Source organism: Thunnus thynnus, chromosome 21, assembly GCF_963924715.1.
Source record: "Thunnus thynnus chromosome 21, fThuThy2.1, whole genome shotgun sequence".
Classification (NCBI taxonomy): Eukaryota; Metazoa; Chordata; class Actinopteri; order Scombriformes; family Scombridae; genus Thunnus; species Thunnus thynnus.
In genome coordinates, this window is record NC_089537.1 from 14990217 (window position 1) to 15004872 (window position 14656).

The following is a 14656-nucleotide window of genomic DNA, read 5'->3' on the forward strand; positions in this document are numbered from 1 at the left end:
TTGTTCCACTTTCAAGTGAAAAAAAAAAAAAGACAAGGACTTTACTTCACAATATACTGGACTAATGAGAGAATCTATGACATAATTTAGAGCTAACACAGCCAGAGAATTAACTATAAAAACAGCAACCTTAAAGCACAATTTCTTTCCTCCGTCCAGGTGAATCCCACTTTGTATCTCACATCTGTTCAGTATTGTCCTTCTACCCCCTTTGTCCCTCCCTCAGCTCCCTGCCCTCAACTCCTGCCAACCTTGGGTAGGCGTATCAACACTGGTACCACCATTATTTACCCTCTGTGGCCCAAACACTGATGAATTGGCCCCTCTGCATTTGCATTGTGTTCAATTTCCCATTGTGTTGCCCAGGCTGATGAATGGCCAAGCAGGCTCGATGTACCACTCAACCTTGTGTTTCTGTCTGCCCATGAGCTCCTCAAATAGTCCTTTGACGGCGGTGAATACCCTAATGCAGTTATTCCCCCCTGCCCATTTTTGTTCCATTTTACCCTTGCACACCTGGTCCAATAGGCCACACACTTTCATGCTGTTCTTGAAAGCAGCTGCAATAAAGGCCCAAATGCACTGAAAGCATCTGATGCGTTCGTTTTGAAGTACACCTATTGTTTTAAATGGCTAAACATGCACCAAAAGCGTTATGAGGTGCTTCAAACTTCCTTTACACCCCTACTCCGACCTTGTTTCAATTTTGGAGCATCAAATGAGGACCCAGCGACCAAAGCTGCTTTTTTTGCAGCCGAAAAAGAGAGAGATAGCACGAACAAGCTGAGAGTAAGAGTGAGAGAGAGAGAGAGACAGCATGGCAGTGGTTGAGTGAGGAGAGTTAGCAGTTGCAAGAACAAAGATGGTGAATGAGAGAAATAAAATGATATTTTCTGATTGTTTCAGTGGCGGTTAAGCACAAATAAATAACCATCAAACACTCAACAGATGATTTACTGTGGAAACAGACGCTAGTTTCATTTTCCTCCTCTGCATTTCTCCTTTTCATCCATTCATTCCATCCAACTCATGCAGTAAATACAAAGAACAACAGGACAAATCTGTGTTGGTTCTGTGGTGTTGGCATTTCAAATCTGATGCCTGGAGTGCGCCATAGGAGCATCAAATAACGTGCGTCAATTATCGCTTTCAGTGCCTTAAGAGCAGGTTGAATTCACCAAACGCTAAGCAAAACTTTAAGAAAGAACATCCCTTTAAAAAATCCATTATTAATGTGCTGTTTCCATGCTAGATCAAAATGGGATGCAGACAGTAAGGCTGAGTTTCAATGGAAACTCTGTGGCACAGCATTAGTCAATAAGCTCCGGGATGAGCAGGATCAGTGGCATTGTTTACCATTCAATAAAGCACCAGAGGAGGAGAAAATAGTGGATATTCACTCCAGCTCCTCTCCTTCTGCACTGGCACACAAACAGTCACATGAAAACACGATACATAACAGCTCCCACTGGCAACAGACACTGTATGGTGTTCAGATGTACACTGCGCCTCCATTTTTCTTTGCTTCTTCTCATAGTGTCATGTTGTTAGGAAGGAAGGGAACTCCAAAGAAAACAAAAGGCTCTCTCTAGCCTCACATGTTGTATTTAATGGGCCTGTCTCTTGCAATTACACTTCGTCAGGCAGACAATTAGCGCTGGTAATCAGTAGCTAACAGAGGCCGTCCTCCATAGGTTTGGAAGCATTGCTAATTCAATTACTAGAACCCACTAACTTGGCCATTTAAATGCATAGAATTAAAAAGCATCAATGGGATTAGAGATGCAGATACCAGCACAGTCAGTGATATCATGGAAATTAATGCCATGTTTAAGCAAGAGTGCTGTGAACCTAAGAACCTGTTTACACTTTGTTTTAAAATGCAATCGGATCACAAGTGGACAGCGCTAAATACAAGACACATGTGATCCGATCACTCAAACCACTTGCCAAGGAGATCTGGGACGCATTTGACCACATATCTTTTGTAGTGTAAACACTAATGCGTCCTGATGTGTCCCCAACAAGGACGTAACAGGAAAATATGTAATCAGTGCAGGAAGTGGTGGTGGTCGAAATAGCCCATACATGTATATTAGTTCTTGAAACATTTTTGTTTTCTTTGCTAGCCCGTACAAAACAAATCTAGCGCTTGTCTGCTGACAGACTGTCGTAATAACTGTCCGTGGGTCCTTTGACCTTCTAGCAGAAGTGACATAGGAAATAACAAAATCTGAACACAAGTGGTCACCTGGACACTTTGGAGACGCATGATAGACGTAGGTGTGAATGGCGATGTGTCTCGGCTGTCCACTTGTGTTCGGATCACCAACACCCATTTAAAACAAAGTGTAAATGGCTTCAGAGTAGTAAAAGGCATAGTAGGGGGTCACTTCAACTCCAATTCATCTTTGTATGGTGCCATGATGATATGTATAGTGAGTCAGACCTACACACTTGCTCAGACATGACATCAAGACCAATTTCGTGTGTAAATCTTTCAGCAGCTTACATCAGCATACATCAGTCTGAATAGTAAATATTGTGCCAGCACATCAAAAGGTAATATCAGCTATTCATAAAACAGATTAGATTTCCCCGGCAGGATTTGTCCAGCTCTTACTCTCAACCCGCCATCTCCTTGTAATGAGACACACAGCCAGTCATTTCACAAAGCCAGACAGCTGTCAGCAGAGAGTGTGTTCTCTGGACCCTCTTTATGCAAAATATATTCAATATCATGTCTGGAAACAGTGCTGTTTTGGAATTCAGCTCTGCAGACTCTCCTCTGTCTCACTGACTACTTCACTCTGCCCACACTGTGTCCCTTGTTCTGGTTTTGGCTGACTTCTAAGTTGGACTCTGTTTTCTCTTTGTTGTTTTTTTGTGTTTGTCCCTTATTTTCCTGTTTCTGTCCTTTTCCCTATCTCTGTCTATCTCTCTCCCTGCCCACTCTCTCCCTTGGTATCTCTCTTGCACCCACCTCGCATTGACAATAGCCCCTCAGTGTGAGGGCTGACGAGAGGCTCGAGCACAATGGTTTATCTCTGAGGATTGGACCCATTACAGGGGACAGTAGAGAGGGCGGACACACAGAACGTACAGTATCTCAGGAATTTTTTCTTCAGCCTCCCTGAAGCAACAATGGATTGCTACCAACTGTACCAAATTCTATCTGCCTCTTTATAGATTTACATACTCCTATCACACTTTTCCTTGCTTAAAAGATCATTCCGATATATTACATATTTTATACCTATTGGTAATAAGACAATTGTAGTTACCAAGTTAATCTGGGAATGTGGAGACATTGCTAAAAAGGTGTCCCACAAGGCCAAAAACATGAGAAATTAAATAATCATCGATTCTTCGTCAGGTTGGAAACAAACCCCCAGGTTAGCTAAACTTATTTTGAACTTGAAATAATGATGAACGATAAACTGTCCTCTTTTATGATAACCAGAGACTATATACCAACTTTCTGGTTCAACTTTTGGTATTCATGACTTGGGATTTGACTTAGACTTGAGACAGATGACTCAAAAGGACTTGACTTTTTTTCATCAAATATATGCATTTTTCTAGATATTGAGAAGTTATTTATTGTTTTTGAAACATGACTGGGTGATTTCTAGTGCAATGCACGCAAACCTGGCAACCTACTAGGGTGCGGCAGACCAGCAGAGGCCAATGCAGAAGGCAGCTATCATGGAGGGGGCTAGTCCAAAAATAATATTCCCCCTGAAGCTGAAAGAAAGCGAATTTGTTCCCTTGATATCCAGTGTAAAACCAGCTCCAAACGCACTGGTTGTTTATCATTCACAGAAAACCTCCTGCGCCTCGTTTGTGTTCATGTCAACAGTAACAGTGAACACAACAGCTGTGAGTGCAGTGTCAAAGCTTTGGGTCTGTCCCGTTGGTCCCAAGTGCTGCCACTGCTTTAGCCCTGATTGTTTTAGCCGAGCTCTGCATAATTCTGGTATTTTCATGTAAAAGAGTGGAACTTAACATGGAGTGTGGGAGGGAAGGGGAGAAATATGATGCTCACTACAGTGAGCGGAGTAGTTTCCAGTGTTTCAGGCTTTTCTCCATATCTCAGCACAGAGATCGGTCCATTGTGAGAGAGTGCAGAAAAGGCAAACGCCACAGTTTGTTTGTCTTTGGTCAGCAGAGATACACACACACAAGGCTCTCCAACATCATAAATCAACTTTCATTTATTTAGTTTCTATTACTTCTAGTATTTTGCATCTATAACATAATCTACTGAAATGTCCGTCAGAATCAACTATTTATGTCATTCAGGCAGGTCTGCAATGTGTTAGATTAATGTCTGAATCTTACAATAATGTTGCTCAGATGTTACTGAATGTTGCAGAAACATCAGTACTGATGTTGTTTTTGCTTACAGCTGCTGTGTGTCAGATTCTTTCCTTTGACTTTATTAAATACCTGCAGCATCACACAGCAGCAGAAACAGTGAGATCGTCTTTGAATTGAGAGAGTGATGTGCGCATTTACATATGTGGCAAGTGGCACAGCAGCAGTAACTTCATTAACATGCCAACAGGATGGTAATTAATGTTTTGTGTTCTGCTACACAGTACACAGTGTACAGTATATAGTGAAACAGCGTGTAATTAAACCGCCCTTATGGATAAATCCTGGGCTCCATCAAAGTTGTGAGGACTTTTTATTTTAAGTAGCTAAAAGTGGACAGATGCTGATAATATAATGATAATAGGATATAATATACATAGATGATGCTAAGGAGAAATGCATGACCCTCCTGAAGGGGAGCTAGGACAGGAGGCTTAACATTGTGATGTAAATTTTTCATGTCATACTTCTGTTTAGACTTTAGAGCCCTTTAGAGGTAAAGGGCTATATTATAATATCAGAGCCCCACTCTCCATTGTTATTCATTTAGGAGGCTTGTTATTGATTGCCACAAAATGTCAAATATCAGTAAGATTTATAAGGTGTAAGCAGGCTGCAGCAGTTTTCATTAACGTTGAAAATAAAACTCAATTTTTCATGATCACTGTCTTTTAACTGATTTAAATGTGGAAACTGGGATAGATCATGAGAATTTCATATGACTTGACTTTTCTTGCTCGACTTATAGCAGGGACTCGACTTGACTTGCGTGATTCTCACCATAGTACCTTGGGACTTGCTTGAGACTGAGATATGCGAGACAACAGTCTCGCAGCTCGTATCTTTTTACCCCATCATATTATATTGTAGTAATTTCCCTTTGTTCCCAGATCTTAGCATTTACCAAAACCAATAAAAACTATTACTTCTTGTAATAAACCATTATCCATTATCATTTAGATGTATATCTCCCATTTCAACAGATACCTCCCATCCAATAGATGCTTTTCTCCAAAGCCAATAACAGTTCTATAATAGATTAGTTTTTTTCTAATTTGGACTAATCATAATATTCAGCTCACTAAATTAGATCCTGGTCGTCCCCTTTTTTCTCACCTTCTTTGTTTCCTTCTTTGTTTCTCTAAGTCTATATCTCAGTCTCCTCTGGGTGACAAAGCCTCTGGAAAAGGTCTCTGTAATGCAGCTTTCTCTGATAAAGCTAAAAATTATTATTTAATGACAGCACATTGCGGACATATTTCAGCTCAAGACAGATTCATCTTAGGAGCGCAGTGGCTGAACAATAGCATGTTAATGAGCTTTTAATGTTTCTTAATGACACTGGCACTCGCCTTTGCATGACTGTGATTCTGTTCTTTACTTCGGACCATTTGAGGCAGGGCAGTCAGAGAGGGTGGCTTTAGTGGTCAATGAAGCCAGCACATCTCCACACTTACAGGCTTACGGACTTCACCTTCTTCAGGAGCCATAAAGTTGATGTCTTAAAGATGTAATGAAAATATGTAGTACTCCGAAAAACTGCTTTGAACTATGTTGGATGATGATAAATCACATAATCGCCCCATAATGATAAAAGCAACCACTTTGCGCCCATTAATGTGATCTCAAGTTGTAATTTTGCATTGTATTATGATTGATTTTTACACTAAACATGAGGGAGTAAGGTTTCGGGCCATTAACAGTTTTTTTTTTTTTTTTTTTAACCCCCCCCCCCCATGCGATTAGTGAAAGCACTTTCTGCGCCCACATTCAATTCAGCTGGGACTGGCTGTGCTGCTGTATTTGCAGGCTGTGCTGCTTGTGCTGATGTGTGTGGTTTGTGTCTGTGGTGGCTGCATGGCCCCAGAATAGCCAGCTTTGGCCTGGAATGTGAACTGACACACACACACACACACACACACACACACACACACACACACACATACACAGAGAAAGAGAGAAGCCAGCTCCCATTAATACTCCATATCTTATCCTCCCTGAATAGTACCACACACCCTAAGCTTTCTCCTCTCTCTAAGCTCCCTCCTGTTACGCCTGTGTGTGCGTTTACATGTGTGTGTGAGTGTGTCCATATGGGTGTTTCTTCACCTCCCAAAGGCCAATGAGGGTGGAAAACCATACAGCACACTTAAAACATACAGAGGAAACTCCCAGAGTCTTCTCAAAGAGGAAATGAAAGAAGTCCACCTAGGTGCTGAGGGGGGTTCAGCTTTCTCCCCCCCTCTGGTCCTGACATAAAACAATCCTGATATCAAAGTGAAATCTAATAATCTCTTTCAGTTAGTGATATTTACTGTATTCCCATAGAGAGCGAAATCCTTCACCTCTGGCCCCTAGCCAGGTTATTACTGCAGGAAAGTCACCTCTCTGTGGCCAAAGAGAAGTTGAATAGTTTTGCTTTTGGAGACTTTTCATGACTTGGCGTTAAGCGTATTATTGTGCCAGCCAATTTTTCTGCTAAGTATTCCTCTCTCTGCCAGTCATACGGAGCTAGTGGCACTGACGACTAATTCCGCCTGTCACACACGTAAGTGTCTTAGTGGCCCTGCTGTCCCGAGGCCAATACTCATTTCATGAATAGAGAACTTTTATCAATGAGAAAGCCCCCCCAGAGGTCACGCTGAAATTAAATGGTAGAAATCGGAGCACGCTGATGTCTTCCCTCTCGGAGGAGATGAGTCGAGGTTTTATCTCCTTATTCCTCTCTCTCCTCTAGTAAAATGTAAAAGGCGTCCCTCTGTTTCTTCCTCACATGTAAATCACGTTGACATCCTACTCTAGGGACTTGCATGTTATGTCTTGAGATCCCTCCTTTTCCCTCACACATAAATCAAATTGGCATCCTGCTCTGAGCGCAATTGCCTCTCGTTTCTTTGGGTCTCGGCTTGGTATGCACCTTAATTGGATTCCGTGTCTGTATTTAACATGGTTTATATACTTGTGTGTACTGTAAGTGTGTATGCGGATGTGTGTGTGGGACTGAGAGTACAGTGACGATGTAATGTCAAATTAATTTACCCCTAGCTTCTGTTTTAATCCATTCCTCCCACCTAAGTCAAGGAATAGTCATCACGCAGAAATCCATGTTGCAGCCAGCATATCAGACTCGTCACATTATGGTTTCCGTTACATTTTCTAACTGTGTTTTCATATGTCCTCGGTGGCATTTTTATTGCTGGGCTATCTCAGACAGAGTCACCAGACATGGAATTGACTTCAAAAGGTGGGAATTTTGCCACAGTTGAGACAGCTGGGCATTGTTTTGTTTGGGTTCCCTTAGTGGTTTTCAAAGTGGTTCATGGTGACATGGCGCCAAATTTTTCTGATGTTTGCTTCTTCTTGATGGTTTATTTGGAGCCTTATGCTGCTTTTCTCTCTCTCTGCAGGAGGCTGAGTGGCACTGCGATGAGTTCACCAAGGGAGCCTGCTTCAGCCGTGGAAAGTCTGAGGTGAGTTGAAGTGATGCCTGAGCATTTGAAGTGTCATGCTGTTATATTGCTTTATCAGACACTTGTCACACCGTTGAGAAAAACAAGTTTAAGTATTGCTATTGTATTTAACCGAAAAAACAGCTTGTCCCTCATTGAAAAGGGTACTTCACAAATTAAGCTTGGTTGTTACTTCGCAGCTAACCAAAACTATTGGTTTTGGTAATGGCATGTAAAGGGGCATTTCAGCAATTAGGACTGTACTTCTATAAAGGTGGTGTCTTGTGAGAGACATATTTAAGAAGAAATGGTCAAAATAAATGCACGAGAGGCAGAGCTATCCTTACTTTTAATCCTTATATGGGTCAAGCTCCAAATTCCCTAGATCCTACACTTACCACAATGCAACTTGATTACATCCCTTTCTAAGATGGCCTAGTAAATACCAGCATCTTTCAAAACACACCCTGTTTGTCATGCAAAAGTCTACAGCTATGCCATTGACTTTGTGAGACTGTAGTTAGGCATCAGTCTTGAAAGATAAATGCTACCATCAGCATGCTATCATGTTTACCATGCTAACACGCTGAATGAAAAGTCAAGGATCACCAAAGTTATTAGGAGACATCATCGTACACATTCAGTATGTCATGTCACAAATGTTTGTGCCAATTCATCATGTAGATGTTGAGATATTTCAGTGGATAATTAACTTTGATCAGTCCACATTGCTTTCCCTAGAGCAGCACCACCAGTGTGGCTAAAAGTTTAATGTCCAAAGCCCAAGCCAAGATAACCCTGATCAACCTCATCACAGGGGTTATTTTCACTCTCTCCAGAGCCCAGAAGATGACTGCTAAACTGATATTAATGTGTCAAATTTATGGAGTCTTCGTAACAACAATACGAACAATAAAAACTACAAAGCAACCTCCACCACTGCTGAACAACTTTCTAAGCTGCGACCTCCAAACCAGCTGATGAGTGTTCAACATTTTCCTGTGGGTTTGGTATAAAAATAACACATGAACGAATAGATGTTTACCAGTGGAACTGGAGGCCCCAGATGTTACACTTTCCCACCAGCGCATCAGTGCTGCATAATAGTTATGGCTATAGAAAAAAATGTTAAATCTCATAAAGACAGAAATCACAGATCTCCCGACCAATCAACCTCGACAACCAAATAACACGTGAAGATGAAAACAAGTGATGATGAAACATATTGAAGCCTGAAAGCAACATGGAGCTCATTTTTCAGCCTTAACATAAAGAGTCAAAAGAAATCCCTGCTTTGTGAGTGGGATTGACCTGAGTGAGGATTTAAATCAACCTGTTGTGAAGTAAAAAAGTTTCCACACTTTAACTCTTATGCATAGACCTTGCATAAAGGGAGTTCCTATTGTTGCGGCAGTTTCTTTTTGTGCGCAAATGTATGTTTTTGTTTGTGGTTAAATGGCAAACTCTTGTCTACCAAACAGCTGGTTTAGAGCTGAACTTGACTTGTAGGTGAACTGCCCAGCCCTGATCCCTTTGTGGGTATGTGTGTGTGTGTGTGTGTGTGTGTGTGTGTGTGTGTGTGTGCACCACTGTGTATTTATCCTCTTGTGAAAGGTGGTTAGAGACCCATAATAGGCATGCACAGGCTGGCCAGCACAAGATAGCTGTTGTGAATTACAGACCAAAGCTACCTCAGTCCTTGAGAGTCGCTGCTGTCTGGCAGAGTCAAATTGTTTTGCTCACTGTTCCCTTCTGAGGATCAGCTCCTGTGATGTACACTAAGAATAGCATTAAAAGACTTCATTCTCCTGCAGCTGACAGGGCTTTCGATGGTTTATTACCTAGCTCAGCGCGCAACAATATACCATCGCTTAAGCTATTACACAGATACCGTGCCTGTGCTTTGAGTGAATTTACAAGTGATTGTATTTTTTTTTTAACTAATGCACTCTTCCGCTCTTCTCTTGTGTATTTGATTTATTTCAACTGGGAGAAGAAAGGAGAGTTAAATTGACTTGACAGGACTTGATTGCTGACTCTGTTTTGTTTTATAATGCAAGCGCCAAGCATAACAGCCTCTGTATTACAGTATGGACGTGGAACATTTGTCAGGAAGTTTTCATAAACAAGTCAAGACTGTGAGGCTGGGCAAATATTAAATATGCCAGTATTTACCATAGAACCAAACTGCAGAGAAGAATTGAATTATGCAGAGCTCTTACAACCCACCCCCATCCCTGCACCCACATGTGCACACACACATGTACACACAAGCGTACAGTACATAAGGAACTGTTCAAACAGCACAGATATATAAGCGTACATAACAAGTGCTAACTACACACATGCACACATCTTCAGTTTTGAACAGGCAGACACATAAATACACACACACACACATACTTAGGCTGTGCTTAGCACCAGGAAACAAGTTGTTTTACGAGCCAACCTCCATCTTGATAGGGGGAAATAAAAGTCCTTCCCCTCCATCTCTCCTGCAGTGCCCCCAACTCCTAAATCAGACCCTTGAGAAGGAGAGGAGGGGGAGGTCGCCCTAGGCACCTCTAGTGGCTCAGACAATAGCAGATTTACAAGGTTTTAAATTTCTACGAGGGCCCCTCATCAACCCAGCCATGGCCCCTTTCAGATGACGGGACCCTGCGAGTTTATTACCTTGTCCTAGGACAAAAACAAATGCCGCTCTCTGACATGAATACTGACTGCTCTTGTTACATTTGCTATGAGTTTTGTTGATGGAAATCTCCAGCAAACCTCCATGAAAGCCTGACGGCAGCGTTGAGAGTTCATGGCGTTCAGCGGCAATCAATCATTCAGTCAATCACTCAGTCCGTCATTACCGCTTTATTTGCCGTGCACTTTTAAGCAAGTGCTGAATGGTTTGCTATAAACCCAGGCCAAAACCTCAGAGGAGGAGTGAGCCAAGAAAAGAGTGGTGAGCGTGTACTTCACTATAATTTAGAGAAAAGTGTCTTGAATTGATTAATGTAGAGAGCAGGCTAAAAAGAAACATGATTGAATAAAGTATATGAGAGGCTACATTTTCATTTCACTTTTTGACCAGTCAACAAAGCCAATGCAATTTTCTAAACTAATCCTGAGTGGTCCTCTCCTACACCCGCTGTATTTATCTCTTCTCCACCTCATTCAGATCCCTCTCCAAATCTGGTCCCTGTTGAATTAAGATGTGACATGGCTAAGCCGTGTGGGCATTAGCCTTGATTTGACTCTGTCAAGCTTGGCCACGTTTTAGAGTAGCCCTCCCGTGGTTGCAGGTGTTTGTCTCATTTATTGGCAGAAAGTGTAATTTTGTCCCGCTGCCTAATGCTGCTGCTTGTCAATGGATAGATAATGGTGCCGCTGCTAACTGCTAACGGCGATATGTGTGTTTGCTTCTGTGTTTCCATAGGAGGAGTGCCAGAACTACATCAGGGTGCTGCTGGTAAATGGGAACAGGCTGTTTACCTGTGGAACCAACGCCTTCACGCCCATCTGCACCAACCGAACGGTATGAACAACAACATCAGTTCCTGTTTGTGCCCTCTTTTTTTGCTTGTTTCTCACTCTGCTTTCCTTTGACTAGGTTCACATGAATACTAATCATTCTTGCCCAATTAAGGCTACTGTTACTATTTAAGTTGCCCATGTCCCATCTGTTTGTCTTGATTAAATTAAAGTCATTTTGCATATTCATGACGGTGAGACTTTACTGCTAGCATGTTTACTGCCGGCTGTGCAAGCTATTATTACAATATTATCTTATATAGACCACACTACTGCTGTTGTTTTTATAGTTGATATTGCAATGAATTATTTCACAGGGAAGTGATATTTGAAAATGTACTGTGTCTTTTTACTACAATAGCGTTGAGTTGTTTGCTCTTCATTATCTCTCAAGTTTCTCCAACCCATCCATTCACTGGTGGACACACGCTCATATTAAATAGAGGAAAATTCTGAGATAATAGAATTACATTACAGAAACATTTTTCTCATTATTTACATTCAGCTCACAGTGATAAGGTAGTGCTTTGTCTAAACTAAATAAAGGGGAAAGAATAAATAAACACGCCAGGTTAATTAAAGCAATAGTCAGACATTTTGGGAAGTGTGCATATCTGCTTTCTTGCTGAGAGTTAGATGAGAAGTTTGACAGCACTTCCATGTCTGTATGAAGCTACAGCCAGGCTTAGTAAGCTTAGCTTAGCAGAAAGACTGAAAGGGGGGACAGCTAGCCTGGCTCTTCCCAAAAGTTAGAAAATCCACCTACTAGCACCTCTAAACATCACTAATTGACACGTTATCTCTTTTGTTTAATCCATAGAGAAACCATAGTGTAAAAACGTTGCGGTTTTAAGAGGAGGTTATGTGCCAGACTATTTCTTGGCCAGGAGCAATCCTCCTGAAGTCTTGTCATAAATGTGAGGCTGCCAGGCAACCAGCAGAAACCTGGAGAATTTTGCTCTCAGCCAAGAAAGCAAAATAATGTCAAACTACTGTTCAACCAATGCTTTAACAAGATTTACTGTGTTTATACTAATTTTTCAGGGACAGTTGTGTTGTTCGCTGCAAAAAACTAGCCTTTCTGATGCCTTCAACTGCTTGTCCCTCAAAAGTTTCAAATTCATGTCGCAGTGCAGTATTCAAGTTGACAGCAGCCATAGCTGCTCAGTTTATTTTTATTTTTCTGTAATATGCGTCACATTTGTTAGTCAGTGCTTACTGAAAATCAATATGAGAACACCTGTCACTCCAGGAACGCAACTTAATAAGTCATTATCTCGGAACAACAGTGATTGTTTTGTCAAGCTGGGTGGGCCTGACAGTATTGTGAATATGAATATTGAGTGGAATTGATGGAACTAACAGTATCAGAAGCAGAGGTCGAGGTTGATCAACACATTTAATCAAGGTGTGACTTGAGACGTGATGTTAATATCACAGGATTTACTGTATGAGTTCCCAGCTCCTGTTGTGCTTTCAGGGAAGGTAGACTAATTTCTTATTAAGCGCAGTTATTTAAGAAGTGGTGTTACCTCACACTTGTTAAATGTTGTAATCAAAACATTGCCTGAAGCTCATTACTCCCAATAATCATGGTTTTGGTCTACAAGTAAACATACTCCTTTCCTCATCTGTGCTGCTATGCTCTTCTTCTTGAGTCATTGCAGTTATTTAGCTTCTATTCTTTTGAATCACATTATCTTCGCCTGTGTTTAATTCAAATGCAGTTAAATATTTTCACCACTCTCTCTCATGCTTCTACAAATTCCCTTTAGCTTTTAATCCCATGTTTTAAAGGGATGTTTAGTCAAAATGTTGAGTCGCTATTGTGTTTCAGCAGGCTCTTGACACAGTGAGGGCACAAGATTTTTATATGTATTAACCACTGGTTTTTAACTTGCTGCTACCCTTTCATTTTTTATTACAAAAGCATACAGCGCTAATAACCGTGTTTCTTGGTAAATGAAGTGTCAGCATAGAAATTTTTTATCCACTACTGTTGGTGACAAGTGCTTTCTGAAGTAAAGTATAGACCAGCATTTAAAATGTCAGAGTATTGTGCTTACCTTGGAACAGCAATCGGGCCATATCAAATATCTGCGTCTCCATCTCTGGGATTTCAGAGGAGGAGGTGGCAGGAGTTTACTATTATGATGACATTTGTTTTTGTCCAAAAGCACTGCATCCAAAGGTCACAGGCTCATAATGACTGTTTACCACTGTGAAAATACATATAGTTGAAATGTCATGACATTATTATAGCAGTATTTCATCAAGCACTGTCATATTTACCCACTGAACGTCTGTTAATATGAAACACTGGTTGGGCAAGGCAACAGCAATAGAATCACACTCAGACAGATTTACTATCAGCTGTGATGGATGAACAGAGAGGGGACAGAATATCCTATTAGTTTAATAAGTGCTATGTGGTTACAGATTAAACAGCTGTAATTTCACTGATTTTTAGCCATCCTACCACTGATGATGATGACAATGATGGTGATAATGATAGTGATCATGGCTTTTCTTGGGGGACAGAAGTCAGGGGGATGCTTTTACACAAAAAACATCAAAAGAGAGCATGTTTCTATTGTTTTAGAGAGGATATTGTATGAATGCAATGTTTGGTTACATTACAGAGTGACGAATTTATGTGTTTGGTTTTGTAAATACAGTATTTTGCCAAATTGAATATCAAATTAATTGAATACATTAATTTTTGTTTATTTCTATAAGCAAAAATAATTTTATTCATTCATTCATAACACAATTTGAATTCTGAGCCTGCATTATCACCAATGAATCTAGGAAAGTCTTTCCATTATAATTCAGAACAAGGAAATATGAAATAAAATATACTGCAGCAACCCTGTCTGGGTTGTGCTTAAAAAACTAAACTCATTCTTATGTCTCCAAATACTTTGAGGGTTAACGTGCCGATGAAGCTGGTGCCACTTCATGTGGCTGGGGAGGCCGATACATGAGCCACACATTCCTCCCGCACAGGTGGGGCAAGGGAGCCCAGATATTGGGGTAATGCTGGCAGTACTCTGGTGTCGTTGGGCACGTCTTTCAGTCCTCCTCTGTTGGTTGGTGTAATTTATTTGTCTGATCGTCGTAGCACAAGTGACCTGCCAGGCTGATCTATCAAGTGCCAAAGGTTCAAGATGGGTTGTGTTTATATTGCAGTTCTTCAGGAGGCCTTTGGTATAGTCTTCATAGCACCTCTTTTGTCTGCCGGCAGCCCGTTTTGCATCAATGAGTTTCCCATAGAGGGATTGGTGGGGTAGACGGTGGTCAGG

The 14656-nt window shown here is 41.2% G+C and overlaps 1 protein-coding gene across 1 annotated transcript in view; it reads left to right on the forward strand.

The window, feature by feature from the left end:
* The window catches only part of sema5a (sema domain, seven thrombospondin repeats (type 1 and type 1-like), transmembrane domain (TM) and short cytoplasmic domain, (semaphorin) 5A), a 123483-nt gene that overhangs the window by 50525 nt on the left and 58302 nt on the right, over positions 1 to 14656 (forward strand). The window contains exons 5-6 of the mRNA XM_067578039.1: positions 7788 to 7850; positions 11257 to 11355. Coding sequence (XP_067434140.1) covers positions 7788 to 7850; positions 11257 to 11355 — 162 coding nt within the window. The remainder of the gene's footprint in view (positions 1 to 7787; positions 7851 to 11256; positions 11356 to 14656) is intronic.